Below are 26,080 nucleotides of genomic sequence, written 5' to 3'. Positions count from 1 at the left end.
GGAAATCTAAGTCGGGGACATTTTGTCTGTGCCCACCTATTATTTCGTGATAGACTCTTACCATCAAATTGAACAGCTGGCCAGCGCCCACGCAGGACGGGCAAGATTTGGTTCTGTGTGCCAAGATTAGTGCCCTGATTCGGTGATGGAGGGCTCATAGTAGAACACAGGCAGTTAGTAATTACACCCCCATCTACTGGTCTCTCTTAGCTGGCCAGTGCATTTGAGATTTGGCTCTGGTTTTCAAGATTGGTTGACAACCACACGTGAAAACAAATGTGACTCTTTCCTCATGTTGCATCACCTTCATAGGTTAACAAAGCAAGTCTATGTTCTTCTTAGTTTTTAGAGCTAATACTGTAAGTTCCTAAATAATGTGTTTATTCTATGGTCAAATACCATTCTCTGTCAATACATCTATGATAGATGCTGCTTATCTTTAAATTCGTCTTCGAACACTGAAGAGCTTTAATATCTTTAGCACCATATAGCTTGCATTTGGTGAAAGGACGTTTCAGCTCAGCCAATGTTAGGGGCAGTAAAAAAAACAAAAAACGATTATATATATATATATATATATATATATATATATATATATATATATATATATACACTGCTCAAAAAAATAAAGGGAACACTTAAACAACACAATGTAACTCCAAGTCAATCACACTTCTGTGAAATCAAACTGTCCACTTAGGAAGCAACAATGATTGACAATACATTTCACATGCTGTTGTGCAAATGGAATAGACAACAGGTGCAAATTATAGGCAATTAGCAAGACACCCCCAATAAAGGACTGGTTTGCAGGTGGTCACCACAGACCACTTCTCAGTTCCTATGCTTCCTGGCTGATGTTTTGATCACATTTGAATGCTGGCGGTGCTTTCACTCTAGTGGTAGCATGAGACGGAGTCTACAACCCACACAAGTGGCTCAGGTAGTGCAGCTCATCCAGGATGGCACATCAATGCGAGCTGTAGCAAGAAGGTTTGCTGTGTCTGTCAACATAGTGTCCAGAGCATGGAGGCGCTACCGACAGGCCAGTACATCAGGAGATGTGGAGGAGGCCGTAGGAGGGCAACAACCCAGCAGCAGGACTGCTACCTCCGCCTTTGTGCAAGGAGGAGCAGGAGGAGCACTGCCAGAGCCCTGCAAAATGACCTCCAGCAGGCCACAAATGTGCATGTGTCTGCTCAAATGGTCAGAAACAGACTCCATGAGGGTTTTATGAGGGCCCTGACGTCCACAGGTGGGGTTGTGCTTACAGCCCAACACCGTGCAGGACATTTGGCATTTGCCAGAGAACACCAAGATTGGCAAATTCGCCACTGGCGCCCTGTGCTCTTCACAGATGAAAGCAGGTTGTGATGTCACGAGAGGCTGTGTCCTGGAGGGACGTTACATCCCCCTGAGATGGCTGCAAACCCAGACAGCTATGGCTCCATCTGCTGGTATGGTCGGGAACTGCACCCCTCTATGGCCAATCTTCCCACGCAGCTGAAACAAATCAGGAGCTGATGAGCTGAAGGTTTGGGAAGGGAAGAGACACAGTCTCCAACCTGGGCTCTCTGGAGGACAAGAGTGCTGCACGTCCACTTCCATGAGGAATATAAGGATTTGGAGATACTTACCTTTGGGAAATACTCACCTTTGGATATATGCACCTGTGGAAATACGTGAGAGACATTTGGAAGGACTTTTTGCTGGGTTGGCCACTAGCTGCAACGTGGACTACAGTAAGGCTGGGGAAAAGTTATCTGAGCGAGTGAGAATTATGATTTTGGATGTGGAAGAGACATCCCTGAACTGTTAACCCTTAAAGAGCCACAAGAGAACAGAATTTTGTTATATTTTCGTTAATTTCCCAAGACCTATAATAAATTCCTTGTTTTGTTTGAACCTTGTCTCCTTGCACTACTTGAGCAATCCCGCTGAAAGCTGTGTAGCCTCTCGTGACGTCACAGATGGTGGAGAATACGGGCACGCTCAAGCGTTAATAGTGCATGTCAGAGGAGGATACCGAAGGTTTGATCACCCAGTTTTCCAAGTTGGCCGTAGGCTCCCCGCCGACTGAAATGGAGGACATATTGAAAGCCCTTGTTGCTGGCCAGCAAGCCCAGATGCAAGCAAACGTGGCTCTCTTGGAGGAGCAAAAGAAAGCCAACCTTCTGAAGGCAGAGGAATTGCAGTTGCAGAGACAGAGGGTTGTCCAAAATACCCGCCCAATAAAGGCAAGTGACTTTATATCTAAGATGGGGAGCTACCGATGACATTGAGGCATACCTGCATGCATTTGAGGCCACGGCCACTAGGGAAGCCTGGCCCAAGCAACAGTGGGTTGGTCTGTTAGCCCCCTTTCTAACCGGGAATCGCTGAATGCTGTCCGGGACCTGGGCCCTGACCAGGTTACTGACTATGATGCCCTGAAGTCTGAGATCCTCAGCAGATATGGACTCACAAAGTTTGGTATGGCCCAGCGCTTTCACAGCTGGACCTTCCAACCAGACCAACCTCCTCGGGCGCAGATGCATGAACTTGTCCGAATCGCAAGGAAATGGCTGGATCCGCAGAGGAATACAGCAGCGGCGGTGGTGGAGGCCGTTGTGGTGGATCGTTACCTACGCGCCCTGCCTTATGAGGCAAAAACGGTTCATCAGTCAACAGGCCTTGACCACGGCTGATCTGACCGTGGAAGCTGTGGAAAAGTACCAGGCCACAGCGGAGATGCTGAATGCTTCCCGAAAAGACCCCAGGAGTGCGGCCCCACCACAAATGGGAAGAACCCGTCCAAAGGACCCCAAGGTCTCGAACCCAGCCACGTCAGGACTTATCCCGGCTCCAGGGGGAGCCAGAAACCAGGCGGGTCCAAGAAGAGTACACCAGGAGGGGGAAACTTCGACAGTGTTACCGGTGTGGGGGAGATGGGACATATCTCCTGGCAGTGTGGGAAACCAGCCGATGAACCTATGCCCACTGCGGAGTCCTCCAGCTCAGCACCCACACACCGTTTTGCCTCGCTCTTGGGAGTCGTAGATGGCGGCCCAGATCGACCCCCCACCTGCCTGGTAACTGTGAATCACCATGATGTGGAGGCCTTACTGGATTCTGGTAGCCGGGCCACCCTGGTGCGTAAGGATTTGGTGGGCCCAACGTGTCTGACCCCGGGGAAAGTCCTCCCAGTTTCCTGTGTCCATGGGGACACCAGAGAATACCCCATTACTGAACTTACAATGACCAGCACACGGGGAACCATACACACGACGGCGGGGGTGGTTGATTCCCCTCCCGTCCCTGTCCTAATTGGGACGAGACTGCCCAGCCTTTTACCCACTCTGGAGAGAGTCTCAGGAGAGGATAACCCGAGTACCTCGGAAACGGAGAGGCAAGACTCATCCTGGGAAGGCTCCGGTGCAATCCTCCGAATTACTCACTCCCGCCCGGGCTCTGATAGGGATGGCAGGTGCCCAGACCGACACAGAGACGGAGCTACAGAATCTGGACAAAGAACTGTCTGGGCTGAAGGGGACCGCTGAGAGGTATCGTTTGTTAAAGCAACAGTTAGACATGAAGACAGAAGAGTTAGATATCCTCCAGGCTAAACTCCAACAGAGCTCCTTCCATAAGCAACAGGAGGAGCTGGAGAGGCTGCGCAGGACCATCGAGGAGTGTGAGGAGACCCTGCGCAGTAGTAAGGAGGTCCAGAAGAAGGCAGAGGAGAAGTACAAGGTGTTGGAGAACAAGATGAAGAATGCGGAGGCAGAGAGAGAGAGGAACTGAAAGCTGCTCAACAGAAGCTAAACTCTGCTAAAACCAAGGCTGATGCGTTCAGTAAGAAACTCAAGGAGAGACAACAGGAGGCTGAGTCCCTGGTCCTAGAGGTGGAGGAGTTGAAGAGAGAGCAGGCTGGCAAGCACCACGGCAATGCGGACGCCCTCTCCCGGCGTGATGCCTTCTTCGCTGCCTTTACCCCGACGGAGGACGTCGGTCCCGAGGAGGGGGATGTGTGATGTCACGAGAGGCTGTGTCCTGGAGGGACGTTACATCCCCCTGAGATGGCTGCAAACCCAGACAGCTATGGCTCCATCTGCTGGTATGGTCGGGAACTGCACCCCTCTATGGCCAATCTTCCCACGCAGCTGAAACAAATCAGGAGCTGATGAGCTGAAGGTTTGGGAAGGGAAGAGACACAGTCTCCAACCTGGGCTCTCTGGAGGACAAGAGTGCTGCACGTCCACTTCCATGAGGAATATAAGGATTTGGAGATACTTACCTTTGGGAAATACTCACCTTTGGATATATGCACCTGTGGAAATACGTGAGAGACATTTGGAAGGACTTTTTGCTGGGTTGGCCACTAGCTGCAACGTGGACTACAGTAAGGCTGGGGAAAAGTTATCTGAGCGAGTGAGAATTATGATTTTGGATGTGGAAGAGACATCCCTGAACTGTTAACCCTTAAAGAGCCACAAGAGAACAGAATTTTGTTATATTTTCGTTAATTTCCCAAGACCTATAATAAATTCCTTGTTTTGTTTGAACCTTGTCTCCTTGCACTACTTGAGCAATCCCGCTGAAAGCTGTGTAGCCTCTCGTGACGTCACAAGGTTCACACTGAGCACATGTGACAGACGTGACAGAGTCTGGAGACGCCGTGGAGAACGTTCTGCTGCCTGCAACATCCTCCAGCATGACCGGTTTGGCGGTGGGTCAGTCATGGTGTGGGGTGGCATTTCTTTGGGGGGCCGCACAGCCCTCCATGTGCTCGCCAGAGGTAGCCTGACTGCCATTAGGTACCGAGATGAGATCCTCAGACCCCTTGTGAGACCATATGCTGGTGCGGTTGGCCCTGGGTTCCTCCTAATGCAAGACAATGCTAGACCTCATGTGGCTGGAGTGTGTCAGCAGTTCCTGCAAGAGGAAGGCATTGATGCTATGGACTGGCCCGCCCGTTCCCCAGACCTGAATCCAATTGAGCACATCTGGGACATCATGTCTCGCTCCATCCACCAACGCCACGTTGCACCACAGACTGTCCAGGAGTTGGCGGATGCTTTAGTCCAGGTCTGGGAGGAGATCCCTCAGGAGACCATCCGCCACCTCATCAGGAGCATGCCCAGGCGTTGTAGGGAGGTCATACAGGCACGTGGAGGCCACACATACTACTGAGCCTCATTTTGACTTGTTTTAAGGACATTACATCAAAAGTTGGATCAGCCTGTAGTGTGGTTTTCCACTTTAATTTTGGAGTGTGACTCCAAATCCAGACCTCCATGGGTTGAGAAATGTGATTTCCATTGATAATTTTTGTGTGATTTTGTTGTCAGCACATTCAACTATGTAAAGAAAAAAGTATTTAATAAGATTATTTCATTCATTCAGATCTAGGATGTGTTATTTTAGTGTTCCCTTTATTTTTTTGAGCAGTGTACATATACATACACATACATATACACATACATACATATAAATACATACATATATATACATATCCTTTAAAAATATATATTTCCCTTTATTACTTTCCAACCCCACCACCCCTTCCCTAATTGGAGTAAACTAGTGAACAACAATGCTTACGCCTCTACTTCCAGCTTATACATACTATATACATTTTATGGACACAGTCAATTTTACAATGATTCCATTTTGTTTGTTTTTACTCCTGAACTTCCTCTACCCTCAACCTCTCCGATCATTTTCATGATGCCCATCCGGTTTGCTTCTATATGCCATATCTTTCTAACTGTGCTCTTTCACAAAAGCTCTCAACCTATAACCTATATACTTATTATGGACACAGTACGCTTTACATTAGTTATCTTGTTGTTATTAGTTGTTGTTATTAGTCCCATCCTTCAACTCCATTCAACACCTCCCATCTATCTCTTAACACCATCCATATTGGATTTCTATTTGCCATATATTTTTTCAACTGTACTGTGATGTTTTACAAAAGTTCTGAACCCTTCTATTCTCATTGTTTCTACAGATTTGCTAAAAGTATTATTATATTATTGATCGATTGACTATGACTTTTCAGATCACCCAGTAGTGCTATCTGCAGGGTTAGCTCCAGGTAAATATTGCAATCCTTTAGCCATTCCTGGACCTGTGTCCAAAAAATGAACAGTACCAAAACAAATGATCTATTGATTCTGTCTCTTCACAGCAAAATCTGCAGAGCTGGGAAGATTGTATCCCCCATATAAATAACATTATATTGGTAGCAAGAATTTTGTATAATAATTTAAATTGAAAAATTCTAAGTTTTGAATCTGGCGTTGATTTGCGTATCAGTCCATAAACACTATGCCATGGAATCGGTTCATCAAAAATCTCTTCCCAACTATTTTGCAATCTATATGGGACGGCTGTCAATCCTTTGGTCCTTAAATGAAACTGGTATACTTTTTTATTTATCACAATTTTCTTTAACCAGGGCCAACAGACAAGTTCCTTACTTTTTCCCCCTTCCACTTTCCTCTTCCATTTTTGCGGTAATGCTGCAATTATTTTGTTGTAATTTTGGGTAGAGCAGACATTTCCATATGTTTTTGTTAGCTGCATGTGCGACATAACTCCACCAGTCCTACCTATGATATGATTTACGAAGATTATACCTTTTTAAAACGTTTTTTCAAAAAATGTTTTTTTTAATCAATTAGTATATTTGAGTTTAACCAAAATATTTGTTGTATTATTTGTTCTGTCGTTTCTGGAGGATTAAATTGAAATTGCAACCAACTTTTTATGGCTTGTTTTAGAAGTAGTGATATTTGGGAGATGATTTCCTTTTCAAATAACTGAAAGTGAGAGGTTGTAATCTGAATAAAGGGAAAAAGGCCATTCTTGACCATTGGGTGTGTCACGCCCTGACCTATAGAACTCTTGTTTGTTGAGTCAGGGTGTGGAAATCTATGTTATATTTTCTATGTTTATGTTCTAGGTAGTCTATTTCTATCTCTGGCCAGGTATGATTCCCAATCAGAGGCAGCTGTCGCTCATTGTCTCTGATTGGGGATCATACTTAGGTAGCCTATTGCCTACTGTGTATTGTGGGATCTTGTTCCTGTTAGGCTGGTATGTGTATAGCCCTTTGGACTTCACATTACGTTGTTTCTTGTTTTGTTGAATGTTTATTTCACGTCGGGGTGGTCGTCGGGTAAGCTTGGCTTTACACATAGCTTGGGCTTTGTCGAGTAAGGCTTAAACTATGTATTTAGATTGTAGTTAGGTATTGTAGGTAGTTATTGTGGGTTGTTGTATGTAATTATTGTAGGTTAGTGTTGTATTCGGCTGTGCCCAGCGTAGCACGAAGCTAGCTAGCTAACCCACCACTGGGACTAGCTGGCGAGTAGCTATTAGCAACGGTATAGTTATTTCACGCCTGAGAGTGCCTGTAATTACGCCAGCTGGCTGCCTACAATAATTACATACAATAATTGCCTACCATTCAGCTGTTTCCTAACCTCATTGTCTGAACCGTTAACGTTAGGTAGCAAGCGGCTACTGTGCTTGAAATATTAGCTCGCTCGTTGCTACCTGGATAGCTACTAGTAAACAATAGCTGGAACGACCGTGTGAACAGACGCGAACTGGCAGAGTCAATTCAGTGGCTAGCTTTGCACTTGGCTAGCTAACAGTAGCTGCTAGGGGTAAGTCATAACCTACATTTGTTTTGTTTTTTACATATTGATAGCCCGAGTCGTTCAAGGAATTTGGGACATGGGTGACTAGTTAATGTTAGTTTGGCTCTCTCTGTGTGTTCGTGCCGTGAAAGGAGGGGTTCTTCTTTGTCTGAAAGCAATGGCTAGCTAGTTTGCTAACTATTCTAGCTAACTAACTGGCTGAATAAGTTGACGACGGACTCGCTCAAGCTGTCGGGACTAACCCACAACGTTAGACACGGACGATCTGCTTGCGTGTTGATACACTGGTGGTTTGTTGTGGCAGAGTATTGGCGCTAAACCGTGTTGCTGGAGTCCGGCATGCTAGCTGGCTGTGGCGTCATATGACTTGATGCCCGGACGATTTTCACGGAATAATACTGCACCTAGTTAGCTAGCTGAATAAACTGAGTTAGTCTATTCCTAGAAACATTGAACCGCTGTAGTTTACAACAATTATAGTTTCTGACCAAGATGTCTGCTGTAACATGGATCTGACATGCACCAAGATGACTGCTGTTAAATGGATCTGACATGCATCAAGGTGGCTGCTGTAACATGGCTCTGACATGCACCAATATGACTGCTGTAGCATGGATCTGCAGCAAGGAGAACTCACTATGTATGAGTCAGGAGCTAAATGCGACCACAATTACTTCAATAGAGCATGCTAATTAATCGCTCGTACAGCAATAATGTCAATGCATGGCTAGAATTAATCAAACTCGCTCATAGTGTCTAACAGGATACTGTACATACAGTATATTATACACCAGTTAATGTATATGGTGAAATTGGAAATATGAAAATAGAACACAGCACTTCAGAACGTGACATTACATTTACATTTTAGTCCAGAGCGACTTACATTTAGTGAGTGCATACATATATTTTTTTTCATACTGGTCCCCCATGGGAAACGAACCCATAACCCTGGCATTGTAAACGCCATGCTCTACCAACTGAGCTACACGGGACTACTGCCTGCACAGAACTATCGGACTGGGAAGAATTTATATTCGCGATTTCCCCCTATCTGCAAGCGCAGCCAATGACATTACACCTTATTGACATCTGACTTGAACCAACCAATTAGAATACATAAACATAAAATACACATTTTGCAGTAGCATGTGGAACCATAACAAACCACGTTACACTGGCATGTTCATGTTCGTGTCTCCGGCCATGATGAACTGCAATAACCTCACGACCTGGTTGGTCTTAACCAATCATAGCACAGTATATGACAGCAGAATGCAACCAATTACAATTCAGTATGTTGCACATGAATATTACAGGATACAATGCTGCTAAATCAATTTAATGATTCTAAAGATGTCACTGACGACTCTGTTTCCTCCCATGACTGAGGATAGAGAAGGCTAGTTAGAGATTACCTTTTGGATGCGTTCACCCAGTGGTTCACATACTGTTTATCTTTGGAGCAATGTGCCAGTGAATATTGTTGATGTAGTACATTTTCACTGTCAGAAAGAAGATAACTCTAGACTAATGCTCAGTTTCTTACATTATCGTTTAGGCTACATGCAGTTCTTCACATGAAATGTGTAAAGCATAATGAATTAATGCATACCAGGGTTCTGAATTGAGTTTCAAATTGCTCTTTAATTCCAATTCAATTATTGAAGTAGAATTGAATCAATGAAATTCAATGAAATCCAAATGGCTTATTTATTCTACCCATCACCATATACATTTTTATTTTGACATTATGTATGGTTAGCAATACCATGCAGCATAAGGTTGAAACATTTAATTTTTAAAACTCATTCTTCTAAAACAATTTTTTATAATGACAGTGGTCTGGAAATATTCTAAGATCATGTTGTGGGTTGTCTATAATAATTAAGAATTCCCTTAATGTTTTTAAATATCAGAAAAAAATAATTTCCCAGAATTCATTAGCCCGAACACTGCAGTATGCAAGGGAACAATCTAACATATCATGACAAAGAAGAAAAACTGTTTGACATCTTTTAGTTATAATCAAATTAATATTTGAAATGGTATGTGTATTTTTGCATTAATAAGTGGCATATCCTTTTGATCAAATATTTGTCAAATGAATGAGACTTTCATGGTTCACATCTCAGTTGAATTTAATTAATTTCAATTCAATTAATTAATTAAATTCTACTTCCAATTTTAATTCAGATTCTGCATCCTGTGGGGTGTGGCCAATTCAAATTCATTTCAAATTCATTGTCTGAATTTAATTAAATTCAGAAATTCCAAGTTGATCCCAACCCTGATCCATACAGATAATTTTGTACATAAACCGTTTTTTATCCTAACAACTGTCTACCTTACAGACCCCCAAGAGATATGGATTCGAAAGCTTGTGTGACCATAGGAGAGAAGGTACCTCATCTAGTTAATGTTCAGTACGCTATCTCTAACTGTCTCACATTCTTACCTTTCATCTACCACTATGTTCTTTCCCACACATATTCCTTTGACTAAACCTTTATTTAAAACTGAAGTACTTACGTAAACATACGTTTTTACATCTGTATAGAGTTGTTCTAACCTCTGTATACTTTAGGTTGAGTTAGGTCCTCTGTCTGTGGTCTGGATGCAGAAAGCTGAAAGCTTGGCTCAATTAAGGGTCTGTGAGCCGTAAGGAACGGTCTACCGAACATTACGACCCAGATTGAACACTTCTGATTGTAGGCAGACTGGAATGTGCTTTACTGCCTGACGGGCAGTAAAAATATTTATTTTAAACTCATCAAATAAGTGGAATTTTCCGTTGGCAAAGATGCCCGTTTTTTTTGTGCTACAATATAGCCTGAAGTCAAAGTCAGGGCAGCAATTTATTTTTTTGTTCTTGTATAAAGTGTAAGAAAACTAAAATGGTCCCATGATTTACGTAAACTATTCTTTCAGATGAAAAGGGACATTTGTGGCGTCTTTGGACTCAACCCATCAACCCCTTAGAATAGACTATATACAGTATTTAGTGTTTCAATGTCCAAAGCTTTCCATGTTGATAAACTTTTGTTGGAGTAGTTGTTTAAACAAAGACATAGCTCCGAGCCAAAGCAGCACTCTCAAACAAAGAGGAGAAGAGAGATACTCCCACCTAGAATGACCCCGTATGTTGGTAGATTAGGATTTAGTGTTTCTTGTAGTGTTTTTCACTCTCTGTTTCTGTTTGTTTGCACAAGATGAGGATTGGGTACCAAAAACCCCAAGGACCTCTCTTTATCCCTCTCTTTTTGTGTTCAGTGATTACTTCAAGTATGGGAGAAGTAAGGGAGAATTTGACCCAGTCTTACTCACTCTCTCTCTCTCACGTCAATGTGTCACCCATTTAATGTTTGAATCAAGCCTGACATTGCTCTCTCCCCTGTCTGGCCTGAGCAGAACTTTGTGATGAAAGCCGATGACCTGGAGCAGATTGACGAGCTGGGAAGAGGGGCGTACGGTGTGGTGGACAAGATGAGGCACATGCCCAGTGGCTTGATCATGGCAGTGAAGGTATGTGAGATTTGATGATGTTATGGATGTTCTCTTTAAGGAGATCTAGTTCAGGATACTAGCAAAAGCACTTTGGCTGCGTTTATAGAGGCAGCCTAATTCTGATCTTTTTCCCCACTAATTGGTATTTTGACCAATCAGATCAGCTCTTTTGTCAATAATTGGGCAAAAAATCAGAATTGGGCAGCCATAGTGACAGCTGTTGATGTAATAAGTTAGTTGGATGGATAGACTTGATTTATTGATTGATATACGCTACATCGGCAGGATAGAACGTCTGACTCCGGTGGCGGTCTGTGTATATTTGTAAACAACAGCAGAATATCTCATGATAAGCTGTAGACCACACTATTTACCAAGAGTTTTCATCAATATTTTTCGTAGCTGTCTATTTACCACCACAAACCGATGCTGGCACTAAGACTGCACTCAATGAGCTGTATAAGGCCATAAGCAAACAGGAAAATGCTCATCCAGAGGCAGCGCTCCTAGTGCAGGGAAACTTAAATCCGTTCTACCTCATTTCTACCAGCATGTTAAATGTGCAACCAGAGGAAAAAAACTAAACCACCTTTACTCCACACACAGAGACACGTACAAAGCTCTCCCTCGCCGTCCATTTGGAAAATCTGACCATAATTCTATCCTCCTGATTCCTGCTTATAAGGAAAAACTAAAGCAGGAAGCACCAGTGACTCGGTTAATAAGGAAGTGGTCAGATGACGCAGATGCTAAGCTACAGGACTGTTTTGCTAGCACAGACTGGAATATGTTCCGGGATTCTTCCGATGTCATTGAGGAGTACACCACATCAGTCACTGGCTTCATCAATAAGTGCATCGATGACGTCATCCCCACAGTGACCGTACGTACATACCCCAACCAGAATCCATGGATTACAGGCAACATCTGCACTGAGCTAAAAGGGTAGAGCAGCCGCTTTCAAGGAGCGGGACTCTAACCCGAACACTTATAAGAAATTGCTATGCCCTCCGACGAACCATCAAACAGGCAAAGAGTCAATACAGGACTAAGATTGAATCGTACTACACTGGCTCGAACGCTCGTCGGATGTGGCAGGGCTTGCAAACTATTAGACTACAAAGGGAAGCACAGCCGTGAGCTGCACAGTGACACGAGCCTACCAGACAAGCTAAATAACTTCTATGCTCGCTTTGAGGCAAGCAACACTGAAGCATGCATGAGATCATCAGCTGTTCCGGATGACTATGTGATCACGCTCTCCGTAGCCGATGTGAGTAAGACTTTTAGCAGGTCAACATTCACAAGGCCGCAGGGCCAGATGGATTACCAGGACGTGTACTCCGAGCCTGCGCTGACCAACTGACAAGAGTCTTCACTGACATTTTCAACATGTCCCCGACTGAGTCTATAATACCAACATGATTCAAGCAGACCACCATAGTCCCTGTGCTCAAGAACACTAAGATAACCTGCCTAAATGACTACCGACCAGTAGCACTCACATCTGTAGCCATGAAGTGCTTTGGAAAGGCTGGTCATGGCTCACATCAACACCATTATCCCAGAAACCCTAGACCCACTCCAATTTGCATACCGCCCCCACAGATGATTCAATCTCTATTGCACTCCACACTGCCCTTTCCCACCTAGACAAGATGAACACCTATGTGAGAATGCTATTCATTGACTACAGCTCAGTATTCAACACCATAGTGCCCTCAAAGCTCATCACTAAGCTAAGGACCCTGGGACTAAACACCTCCCTCTGCAACTGGATCCTGGACTTCCTGACGGGCCGCCCCCAGGTGGTAAGGGTACGTAACAACACATCTGCCACGCTGATCCTCAACACGGGGCCCCTCAGGGGTGCGTGCTCAGTCCCCTACTGTACTCCCTGTTCACTCATGACTGCATGGCCAAGCACGACTCCAACACCATCATTATGTTTGCTGACGACACAACAGTGGTAGGCCTGATCACCGACAACGATGAGACAGCCTATAGGGAGGAGGTCAGAGACCTGGCCGTGTGGTGCCAGGATAGCAACCTCTCCCTCAACGTGATCAAGACAAAGGAGATGATTGTGTACTACAGGAAAAAGAAGAGGACTGAGCACGCCCCCATTCTCATCGACGGGGCTGTAGTGGAACAGGTTGAGAGCTTCAAGTTCCTTGGTGTCCACATCACCAACGAACTATCATGGTCCAAAAACACCAAGACAGTCGTGAAGAGGGCGCGACAAAGCCTATTCCCCCTTAGGAGACTGACAGCTGCACCATCGAGAGCATCCTGACTGGTTGCATCACCACCTGGTTTGGCAACTGCTCGGCCTCCAACCGCAAGGCACTACAGAGGGTAGTGCGTATGGCCCAGTACATCACTGGGGCCAAGCTTCCTGCCATCCAGGACCTCTATACCAGGCGGTGTCAGAAGAAGGCCCTAAAAATTGTCAAAGACTCCAGCCACCCTAGTCATAGACTGACATAGTTGACGTGTACATATGATGAAAATTACAGGCCTCTCTCATCTTTTTAAGTGGGAGAACTTGCACAATTGGTGGCTGACTAAATACTTTTTTCCCCCACTGTATAGTGCCTTCAGAAAATATTTATACCCCTTGACTTATTTCATATTTTGTTGTGTTACAGCCTGATTTCAAAATGGATTCAATATATTTTTTTCTCACCCATCTACACACAATACCCCATATAATGACAAAGTGAAAACATGTTTTTAGATATTTTAGCAAATGTGAAAATGAAATACATACATATCTCATTTACATAAGTATTTACAACCCTGAGTCAATACTTTATATATATACCTTTTGCACACCTGGATTGTACAATATTTACCCATTATTCTTAAAAAATATATTCAAGCTCTGTCAAGTTTATTGATGATCATTCCGAGTCTTGCCATAGATTTTCAAGCCGATTTAAGTCAAAACTGTAACTAGGCCACTCAGGAACATTCAATGTCATCTTGGTAAGCAACTCCAGTGTAGATTTGGCCTTGTGTTTTAGGTCTTTGTCCTGCTGGAAGGTGAAATCGTCTTCCAGTGTCTGTTGGAAATAGTGCTGAGTGATTAACCGATTTGTTTTATTTTTTGGTTATTAAACAACTAATTGACTGACGTCGATTCAATTACTTGAATTCCATTCATTTCTGTTTTTTTTGTGAGCCCGTTTCTATAGAGAGAAATTAAATCATTCACAAGAGACATTAAATCAAGAAGTATATGGGACGCTGGGCTGAAGGGAATTGTAGTGATAATTTTTTCATAATCAAACCGAACTGACCTCAAAAAGCACTAATCGCTATGCACTAGTTGTAAAGCAGACCAGGTTTTTCTCTTGGATTTTGCCTGTGCTTATAGCTGTATTCCGTTTATTTTTATCAACAAAAAAAACTCCCTAGTCCTTGCCGATGACAAGCATACCAAAACATGATGCAGCCACCACCATGCTTGAAAATATGAAGAGTGGTACTCAGTGATGTGTTTTCCAATTAGTTTTTTCACTATTACTTAAGTGCCTTGTTGAAAACAGGATGCATGTTTTGGAATATATATTTTTTAAATCTGTAATTTAGGTTAGTATTGTGGAGTAACTACAATGTTGTTGATCCATCCTCAGATTTTTCATATCACAACCATTAAACTCTAACTGTTTTAAAATCGCCATTGGCCTCATGGTGAAATCCCTGAGCAGTTTCCTTCCTCTCTGGCAACTGAGTTAGCAAGGGCGCCTGTATCTTTGTAGTGACTGGGTGTATTGATACACCACCCAAAGCCTAATTAATAACTTCAACAAGATATTCAACTTCTGATTTTGATATTTTTACACATCTACCAATCGGTGCCCTTCTTTGTGAGCCATTGAAAAACCTCCCTGATCTTTGTGGTTGAATCTGTGCTTGAAATTCACTGCTCGATTGAGGGACCTTACAGATTATTGCATGTGTGGGGTACAGAGATGGGGTAGTCATTCAAAAATCATGTTAACCACTATTATTGAACACGGAATGAGTCCATGCAACTTATTATTCGATTTGTTAAGCACATCTTTACTCCTGAACTTATTTAGACTTGCCATAACAAAGGGGTTGCATACTTATTGACTCAAGACATTTCAGCCATTCATTTTTTATACATTTCAAAAAAATGTCTACGAACAAAATTCAATTTCACATTATGTTATATTGTGTGTAGATCAGTGACACAATCTAAATTTAATCAATTTTAAATTCAGTCTGTAACACAACAAAATATGGAAAAAGTAAAGGCGTGTGAATACTTTCTGAAGGCACTGTAAATAGCACCAAAAAGGGATCCACTATTGTTACAAGCCAAATAACCCTTATTTGGCACTATATAGGACCATTTTTTGTTAGTGTGTAGTCCGGACATTTTTTACTTTGAGATGAAAAATCTTCATTTCAGTTTTGATCAGTTGTAAATAAAACAAATACTAGTGTAAACAACAAAGTTTTAAAATGTAAACTTATTTTAGGAGAAACAGTGAATCGTGCATCGGTGCCAATATATTTGACCGCATCTGTATGTTCATAGAGGCAGGTACTTAGCAACTAACTTAGGCCTCTTCCTAACTATATGGAACATAAGGCTTCCTACACTGCCATTACAGCCTTCATTTATACAATGGCATTGTACTCTATGATGGGCTGCCATTCAGACCGGTAGCGTAGAGATGTGGGAGGGCAGAGCCTTTTATGTTGTAGTCAAGATAAACAAATAAAGAATTCCTGATATTTCCGGATATAGTTACCTTCCTCCTGAAGAGAAAAGAGCGTTCCACAGGATATCCCTCTGCAGCAGAGCACATTGGAAAAAGCTCTTTTCCTGTTAGTCGAACCGTGTGTCAGGAATGTGGTCTGGCTCTGTGTTTTTCCAATCCCTCTCTCAACCCCTCTCTCCATCTTTCTGTCTTGCCTTTTTTCCATTGCTTATAACCCTCTTTCCATCTCTATTTCTCTCAATTTCCACCCTCTCTCCATCTCTCCCTCTTACTGTATCCTCCCCTAGACTCTTATCTGAATGATGCCCCTTGTTGTGTCATCAGGGTGACGTGTGGATCTGTATGGAGCTGATGGACACTTCTCTGGATAAATTCTACAAGCAGGTGATAGATAAAGGCATGACCATCCCCGAGGACATACTTGGAAAAATGGCAGTCGGTGAGTAGGACTAGGGCCCAATCCAAATCGTCCCCCTAAGCTCTGCGCCCTATGTATTTGTGGAGATCTGAGCCGAAATTGACCGGTGTAATCATATTGGTAATAGCTCCACCTTGCCCTCTGATAGGCTATCTGGAAGTTTCAGCATATTGCTTATAACAATCAAATCCTCTCAGATCTCCACAAGTGCATAGGGTTTAGGGGATGATTTGGGATTGGCCCTACTTCCTTAATTCATGTGAGTAGGACTACAGTTATCAGTCAGCCTAGAGACCAAGAAGAATAATACATGGGTTGGTTATGTGTAGGAATATACAGTATATTATGAACGTGTTGTTGTCAGATCAGTCAGTCTGTAGACCAAGAGGAATAGCCTAGTACTGTACATGGGTATACAGTACATGTAGTTGACTAAATGTGTTCATTCATGCTAGATGCTAAATATACTAAGAATGAATAAATAATAGATGCAACCATATGGATTCCCCAATCTCCTCCTTCTCTTACTGCTAATGTGTCGGTGTTCTGTTCTAATGTTCTCATGTTCTAATCTCACTGGTTACAGGTAGTGAAGGATCTGGAACATCTGCGCAGTAATCTGTCAGTGATCCACCGAGGTAAGAACATCACAGATTTAAATGGAACGTTTTATATTAAAATATGCAACTGCCAAAATAAAGGAAACATTTGAGTAAATGATGAATACAATGTAAGTTGTGGTTCCTGAGTTAATTATGCAATTAACATCCCATCATGCTTAGGGTCACATTTAAAGGGTGTGTGTATATGTGTGTGTCTGTCACCAGATCTCTACCCAATTGAACACGTATGGGAGATTCTGGAGTGGCGCTTGAGACAGCGTTTTCCACCACCATCAACTAAACACTAAATTATGGAATTTCTTGTGGAAAAATGGTGTCGCATCCCTCCAATAGAGTTTCAGACACTTGTAGAATCTATGCCAAGACGCACTGAAGCTGTTCTGGCGGCTTGTGGTGGCCCAACGCCTAATAAGACACTTATGTTGTTTTTTCCTTTATTTTGGCAGTTACCTGTATCATGCATCTCTATAGGGTACACCTTAAAACAGTTGGACTAGTGTCCATCCTTTAAAACCATGCCTCACCAAAGGTCAAAGTGTTGATTTCTTGTGTCTAAAACCTCAGTGTTCCAACCGTGAACCGACATGCGGCTGTTTCTGTATTAACATCGCATGTAGTAATTTAAGATGATTGCAGGTTACTAAAATAAAGTGACACAACTACGCCTAGCCAGCGACCACATTCCTGCTGCGGAAGTGTTTTGAGGGCTGTGTGTTTGAGACCGTTAACTGCTTCCCAGTTCTGTCGCTGTGGGTAACTGACACGGCAGATTAAATCAGTGATGACCCCTGTTTCTCTTTCACTTCCCTCACACTCCTCTCTCTCTTCCATATCTTTCTTTCATCTCTCTCTCTTGCTCTCTCCTCTCTCTATATCCTTCCATCTCCTTCTCCTCCTCTCTTTCTCCCCTCCATCTCTCTCTCTCTCTCCCCCTCTCTCTCCCTCAGATGTGAAGCCATCGAACGTATTGATCAACACACAGGGCCAGGTGAAGATGTGTGACTTTGGGATCAGCGCTTACCTGGTGGACTCCGTGGCCAAGACCATGGATGCCGGCTGCAAGCCCTACATGGCGGTGAGCGGTTGTGTGTGTGTGGGTGTGTGGTAGGAGAGGTCTACTCAGTCAAAACAAACTAGAAAGGATTTAAGCTTAAAGATGCTCATGACCCAAAGCTGGTCCCCAAAACTGTTGCACAGTTGTGTACAACGTCATCCATTTCCTATGATATGTTACGTCCTGCAAAAAAGTTATACAAATAAATACATTTCCTGCAATTCATATGACATGTTACGAATTCCAATTTGTACAATATGTTACGAATTTGTAAGTGCATAAGATCCTGTTCAATCTCTTTATGCTGGCTCAGTGAATAACTGTTTACAGAACAGAGATATGATACATGATGTTCATGTTAATTTATTATTGTACAAGTTTGAACTGCATTGGCTGCTTGTTACCTATATGTTTAAGTGCTACAGGTCTCTATGTTATGTCATTAGCCATGCCCTTTAATAACCCCAGTTAGCTTTTAACTGCTGTGTGCCCAAACAGTGTGTCCACAGAGCCTTTGATTGGCTGAGCGGTTTTTAGGGCCTGGTAGCACTCAAAGAACAGAATGGGCTGTGTGTGTTGGAGGTACAGATGACGGGGGAGTTTGGGTCGTCTAGGACGACTAATGTCAGTTTGCTATGCTAAAGTGATATTATCCGGGTCTCGTGCTGTGTGTGTGTGTGTGTGTGTGTGTGTGTGTGTGCGTGCGCGTCGTTCTGCCCCCCAGCCGGAGAGGATCAATCCAGAGACGAGTCAGAAAGGCTACAACGTCAAGTCTGACATCTGGAGTTTAGGAATCACTATGGTGAGTCTCTATTAACATTTTTACTTATGCAGATTATTCATTTATTATTACAAACGTATTATATGATTATTACACTAGTAGGCCTATATTATATGATTTATGAATATCACTAGCAACCTCTGATACAGTAACCACAGATAAAACGTTATATTTTACTTTTTTCTGAATGACATTTTCTATATTGCTAGTAATAGTCCTAAATGGACAAATAAAGTTATATTGAATTGAAATGAATTCTTGTGCAAAAAGCACATGTTTTACATGTTCAAGAAAAGCCCTGCCTTCTTTCAGTGAGACATGATGACCCTCTACTGCTCTGCTCTAGACTAACTGGTGTCTCGACATTTTATCAGGAGCGCTATTAAATATTCCTATCTCTCATTTACACATCCTAAATTCTGTCACACCCAATAACAGGTTGGTCTCAAAAGAACATGTGACGATCCTCCAACTGGCTATGGTAGTTTTCAGAAATGTAACACTGTCTAGGGCAGGGGTATTAAACTCTTACCCTACTGTTTTTCTCTTTACATGATAATTATTTGCACACACCTGGTGTCACAGGTCTAAATCAATAATGATTAGAGGGGAACAATTAAAAAACGCAGTGGAACTGGCTTCAAGGTCCAGATTGAGTTTGAGGGGTTTAGGGTCACAAATCACCCAATTTCTGGCATCTAATGACAGAATCTTTAGCTTAGTGCATTTTATGTACAATAATACAATGCTGCATTCATATTCATAGGTTGCACCTCCGTCACTAGGTCACGTCATGCCATTGTTTTGAACGTTCTCAAGCCGTCCTCTACCGGTGGCGCAATAGTGGTGCCCTAAAGTCGTGATAAGCCCAGTCATTCTGGACGGAGGCTAACGACTGTTTAGTGTAAATTACACTATAGTGCCTGGAAATACGATGACGTTGCTAAAGTAGTCAAATGTTTTGTAGGAAACAACTTTGCCAGCATTATGTTGTCAAATTTACTTTAGACAGATGGCAATGTTGTCATTAGCTAGCAAAGTTCGTCAAAAATAGCTAGCAATGCTAATGTTAGCTAGCTAAAATCAGGGGGCCTCCCCTCAATCTTAGCTAACTAGCTAACGTTATACTGCATCTAAAGTCAATCTGGCGACATCAAAATGATGATAAAAGGTTTTCCTATAAATGATTTGCATCCCTTTGAATGGTATTGTATTTATAAGCCATTGTAAGGCACTTTTGATTAAATATTTTGATTAAAATCAATATTGTGACGAAACATGCAACCCATGAATAGCCTGACCTCTACCAGTGCCCTGTTATATATTGTGCCCTGTCATATCCTGTGCCCTGTCATATCTCATGCCCAGTCATATCCTGTGCCACCCTCTTCAGATTGAGCTGGCCATCTTGCGGTTTCCCTATGACTCGTGGGGCACACCCTTCCAGCAGCTGAAGCAGGTGGTGGAGGAACCATCACCCCAGCTCCCTGTTGACCAGTTCTCCCCTGAATTTGTTGACTTCACCTCCCTGTGGTACGTTCTCCTCTCCTGTAAAGCTAGCCTGTTCCCAGATCTGTTTGGGCTGTCTTTCCAAGTCGTTGTTACAGTGAGGGAAACAAGTATTTGATCCCCTGATGATTTTGTACGTTTGCCCACTGACAAAGAAATTATCAGTCTATAATTTTAATGGTAGGTTTATTTGAACAGTGAGAGACAGAATAACAACAAAAAAATCCAGAAAAACGCATGTCAAAAATGTTATAAATTGATTTGCATTTTAATGAGAGAAATAAGTATTTGACCCCCTCTCAATCAGAAAGATTTCTGGCTCCCAGGTGTCTTTTATACAGGTAACGAGCTGAGATTAGGAGCACACTCTTAAAGGGAGTGCTCCTAATCTCAGTTTGTTACCTGTATAAAAGACACCTGTCCACAGAAGCAATCAATCATTCAGATTCCAAACTCTCCACCATGGCCAAGACCAAAGAGCTCTCCAAGGATGTCAGGGACAAGATTGTAGACCTACACAAGGCTGGAATGGGCTACAAGACCATCGCCAAGCAGCTTGGTGAGAAGGTGACAACAGTTGATGAGATTATTCGCAAATGGAAGAAACACAAAAGAACTGTCAATCTCCCTCGGCCTGGGGCTCCATGCAAGGTCTCACCTCGTGGAGTTGCAATGATCATGAGAACGGTGAGGAATCAGCCCAGAACTACACGGGAGGATCTTGTCAATGATCTCAAGGCAGCTGGGACCATAGTCACCAATAAAATAATTGGTAACACACTACGCCGTGAAGGACTGAAATCCTGCAGCGCCCGCAAGGTCCCGCTGCTCAAGAAAGAACATATACAGGGCCGTCTGAAGTTTGCCAATGAACATCTGAATGATTCAGAGGAGAACTGGGTGAAAGTGTTGTGGTCAGATGGGACCAAAATTTAGCTCTTTGGCATCAACTCAACTCGCTGTGTTTGGAGGAGGAGGAATGCTGCCTATGACCCCAAGAACACCATCCCCACCGTCAAACATGGAGGTGGAAACATTATGCTTTGGGGGTGTTTTTCTGCTAAGGGGACAGGACAACTTCACCGCATCAAAGGGACGATGGACGGGGCCATGTACCGTCAAATCTTGGGTGAGAACCTCCTTCCCTCAGCTAGGGCATTGAAAATGGGTCGTGGATGGGTATTCCAGCATGACAATGACCCAAAATACACGGCAAAGGCAACAAAGGAGTGGCTCAAGAAGAAGCACATTAATGTCCTGGAGTGGCATAGCCAGTCTCCAGACCTTAATCCCATAGAAAATCTGTGGAGGAGCTGAAGGTTCGAGTTGCCAAACGTCAGCCTCGAAACCTTAATGATTTATAGAAGATCTGCAAAGAGGAGTGGAACAAAATCCCTCCTGAGATGTGTGCAAACCTGGTGGCCAACTACAAGAAATGTCTGACCTCTGTGATTGCCAACAAGGGTTTTGCCACCAAGTACTAACTCATGTTTTGCAGAGGGGTCAAATACTTATTTCCCTCATTAAAATGCAAATCAATTTATAACATTTTTGACATGTGTTTTTCTGGATTTTTTTGTTGTTATTCTGTCTCTCACTGTTCAAATAAACCTACCATTAAAATTATAGACTGATCATTTCTTTGTCAGTGGGCAAACGTACAAAATCCGCAGGGGATCAAATACCTTTTTCCCTCACTGTATGTTTGTCATGACAGTGACAATTGGAGTTGGCAAGACATCAGAAACAGATCTGGGACCAGGCTTACCTGTATATAATTTAGGCCCTCCAAAAGTGTTGTCAATGTCAGTTATGTGGAGTATTTTCTTTCTGTACTTTGCCGCATCTAATTCCACTCAATATCTTGGCTATTGTATGAGTCCGACTAGAGCGCTTGCTGGATTGAGACGCACAAGTGAATTTCTCTTGACAATTTTTCCCGTTGTTGTTGTAATAGCCACAAGCACTTTATGACCAGGACAGAATGTGATGCCTGGGTTCCAGAGTCTAGGCTACCCTCTGTGGAATGTGTCTAAATATGCATTCTCACCAGCCTGTTATGTCTACCGCGCATTGTTAGGTCTTCACACCAAATATGTTGCATCTTCTCATGCCATTTTTCCCTTCCTGCAACCCTAAAAGGTTTTACATTTGTTTTACATGTAGGCCTACAGTATAAAAGCTAAATTACATTTTTCCCAGCATAAAACCTTGCTAATGGGGGATCTTAGTCTGTTGTGTTGTACTATGTAGGCCCTAGTTTTTCGGTCTTATGGCTGTCCGAAATGGGAACCTATTACCTACAGCAGGGATGGGCAACTTTGATCGGGGTGGGGTCCACAAAAAATTTGAACTCATCATGAGGGGCCGCAGTGGCCCACATCCAAATCCACACATGCAGTCAGAGCCGGCCCTAGCCCTATACATTTTGTTGGGGGCCCTCCTCCTTGCGAGCGAAACATTTTAGTGGCCTCCCTCTAGACAGTGGAGAGAATTTTTTTTTTTTTAAAGTTAATGTCCTGCATTTTGACATGGGGTGTAGAGAAAATGTTGTCGTTTTAAAGCAAGTTTGCTGCAATTCTACTCATTTTACCATGGGCAATGATAATTTGTTTCAGTTTTACAGCTAATTTCCTGAAATTCTACTCATTTTGCCATAGGCGGAGAAAAATGTTTGCAGTTTTGAATATGATATCTGAATGAGAATGATTAACAAAATCAATGGGGGCCCCCCCGATCAGTAATTTGACCATGATTACTAGAAGTTTAGTTAGCTGGCTTGACTAATTTACCAATCTAAAAAATGTTAGCTGACATGGGCTAATTGAGTGACTGTCAGTTACTGATATAACAACAGAAAAAACTGCTGATGCACAACCAAATTTCGAAATTGCACCCGACCTACAAAGGGGGGTACTTAAAATATGGACACACAACGGCAGGTATGTGACCAATGAGACATTGGCTCTGGCCAATGTAATGCACTACATTCTGTAGGTCAGGGTTGCCCATCCCTGACTTACAGTATGTAGTGCATTACTTGTGGCCAGAGCCAATGTCTCATTGGTCACATACTGCACGTTGTGTGTTCATATTTTAAGTACCATATTAAGTCCCAGTATTGCTCATGCATGCAGGTATTCATCATTAATCTCTTACCAGGATGTTTTCCCCATGTTTAGCTGGGCTCTGTAAAGGTCAGAGGTTAAAGCAGGACTTTCCAGCAGTGGATCACAGCATTGTTTTATACCTTAGTGACTCAACTGTTTATCAGACCATTGATAATTGGAAGACCTGAGTAAACCTCTCCTCTGGCTTGAATAGAGACTATCCTTCTGTGGAAGAGGGTTAATAAACATGTAATGGGGGGCGGTGGGGATATGCTTACCTCACCCCACAATATGGGCACACACACACCTGAGAGATCTGTCTATTGAAGGGCAGTAGGGGTAGGATGCAGACACACTGATGACGTCCTCTGGTTTAGCTACTCTACTCCCACATGGAGCATAGATCACAGGATGAACGCTTTACTACTCTATCTCTCTCACTCTCTTTTCTTCTCAACTCATCTTTTTACCCCGTTGACAGTTCCATGTCCACTTGCATCTGATGCAATCATTGTCTGCCTGGAGTAGAGTGGAGCGGGTGACACATTACCAGATACGAGTAATCTAACAGTATCTCTGTATGAATCATAGACATTGCAGTTGTAATCCTTTGTCTCATTGCCCTTTTCATTCCCAGCTTAAAGAAAAATTCAAAAGAGCGGCCAAACTACCCAGAACTCATGGTGAGTGTGTTTTGAACTTTGGAGATGTCTTATTATTTAGTTACACACTTTATTTTCAACTCTAAGAAATGCTCAATAAAAAGTTGATGTGACCATGTCCACTTCCATTACTATCAGTTCACCACTAGATGGACTTCCATTACTATCAGTTCACCACTAGATGGCAGACTTAGTCCAGTAATACTTTATGTTTTGTAATCATCTCCCCACTAAATGTATATCCCATCAGTGCTATTGAGTATATATCAAACTTTTGTTGAGTATGTTATTGTAATACTTTATTTGATTTTGCATAAATCACTTAAATTGTCTCTTCTTCTCTCGTTTATATTCTTCTCTTTATCCCAGCAACATCCCTTCTTCATCTCCCATGAATCGAAAGAGACTGACGTGGCTAGCTTTGTCAAGGTCATCCTCGGGGACTGATGAGCCCCACGCCCTGATCTAAGACAACGCTCTGACCAATTGCCACAGGGGGAGGTGGACCTACAAAAAAAAGCACCAATCGCAAACCATGTTACCTGCGGGACCCCACTGCCTCCCCAGTCCCCGACCCCTCCCTCTGGGCCAGTAGAGGAACTCAGAGGAGATGAATAAGGAGAATGATATCATATTGGAGGAATGAGGAGTTAGCCTTAAGGCTTCAAGGCCCTCATATTAGATATGGGCAGGGGGGGCAACGTGGAAATTACTGTCATTTTGAGGATTGGAGGGCCGGCCCATGTGAAATCTGGATTAATTTAAATATATGATGATATTTGTATGAAATGCGACTCCCCCCGACCTCTAATTTTGTCCCACTCTTGTTACTGTACTAGACCCACTGCTTAAACAGTGATTTGGCAGTTCGATGTTAGTGAATTTAGCAACATGTGGATTATGCCCTGTCCTATTGGTCAATCCCTAAGATATTTTTAAACCTGGTGTGAAAACATAAAACTGAGTTTTAAAATCAAATAAGTGATATGAATATATCTACTGTATGTATAATCTAAATGTTTGTATTATACTCAAAGCAAGTTGCATTGGTTTACTAATTGACTGCACATGTACATAAAATATTTAGTATAGAATGAGTGGGTTTCAGTCCCCTTAGATAGGCAGATAGTTACAGAGAGATTTCAGATTCTCTGACTGTCCAATGGTTGAGCTGTAGACAGGCTGGAGGCCTCAGTCAGCACTGCAGTGGGTTCGTCAAATAAGTTACACGTTGTGTGTGTGTGTGTGTGTGTGTGTGTCTGTGTGTGTTGTGTGTAAAGTGAGTTATATGTGGACGATGTCGTTGTGGTCAGTTGTGGGAGGGATGCATCTAGACCTTCCTAGTCACTTCCTGAATATTCCTCTGTTCTGAACCAATCACAAGACTCTCCCCACTCTATGTTCAACTCGAATAGAACTTGAGATAATAGTTATACAATTATTATTATTACATTATTATTATTATTATTACAATATTATTACCTATACTGTTATTATTATTTTAAAGATATATAGCTTATATTTATTTATACTGATAAAATACAGTATACTGCAGTTTGCTTATTTATTAACTGCTGTTTTCCCTTTGAAAACTTTACATTAACAATAGAGAACTTTCTTATTTTACAGTGTGTGGTGTGTGTGTGTATTTGTTGTGTGTTGCTCTTGACAGGTAATGCTTTATTCAAACAGTTACTCATAACACAAGCCTTATACACTGATTATACAAAACATTAAGGACAGCTGCTCTTTCCATGACATAGACTGACCCGTTGAATCCAGGTGAAAGCTATGATCCCTTATTGATGTCACTTGTTAAATCCACTTAAATCAGTGTAGATCAGGGGTGTCAAACTCATTTTAGCTCAGGGGCCACATGGAGGAAAATCTATTCCCAAGTGGGCCGTACCGGAAAAATCATGGTATATATAACTTAAAAACAACAACTTCAGATTGTTTTCTTTGTTTTAATACGATCAACATACAACATAAAGCTGG

General features: G+C 42.6%; 1 protein-coding gene across 1 annotated transcript; it reads left to right on the top strand.

Moving 5' to 3' along the window:
• Positions 1–10,942: 10,942 nt before the first annotated feature.
• Positions 10,943–25,126, top strand: LOC123483342 (dual specificity mitogen-activated protein kinase kinase 6-like). Its single transcript, XM_045213149.1, has 10 exons — positions 10,943–10,951; positions 11,067–11,180; positions 16,250–16,305; positions 16,340–16,364; positions 16,930–16,981; positions 17,914–18,041; positions 18,745–18,822; positions 20,195–20,334; positions 24,058–24,103; positions 24,452–25,126. The coding sequence occupies exons 1-10, from the start codon at positions 10,943–10,945 to the stop codon at positions 24,527–24,529; spliced, it is 726 nt and encodes a 241-aa protein (XP_045069084.1). The 3' UTR covers positions 24,530–25,126.
• Positions 25,127–26,080: the final 954 nt, after the last annotated feature.

Source organism: Coregonus clupeaformis, unplaced genomic scaffold (assembly GCF_020615455.1).
Source record: "Coregonus clupeaformis isolate EN_2021a unplaced genomic scaffold, ASM2061545v1 scaf0080, whole genome shotgun sequence".
Lineage (NCBI taxonomy): Eukaryota > Metazoa > Chordata > Actinopteri > Salmoniformes > Salmonidae > Coregonus > Coregonus clupeaformis.
The sequence above is the reverse complement of the archived record's forward strand: the minus strand, read 5'-3'. Positions and strand labels throughout refer to the sequence as shown.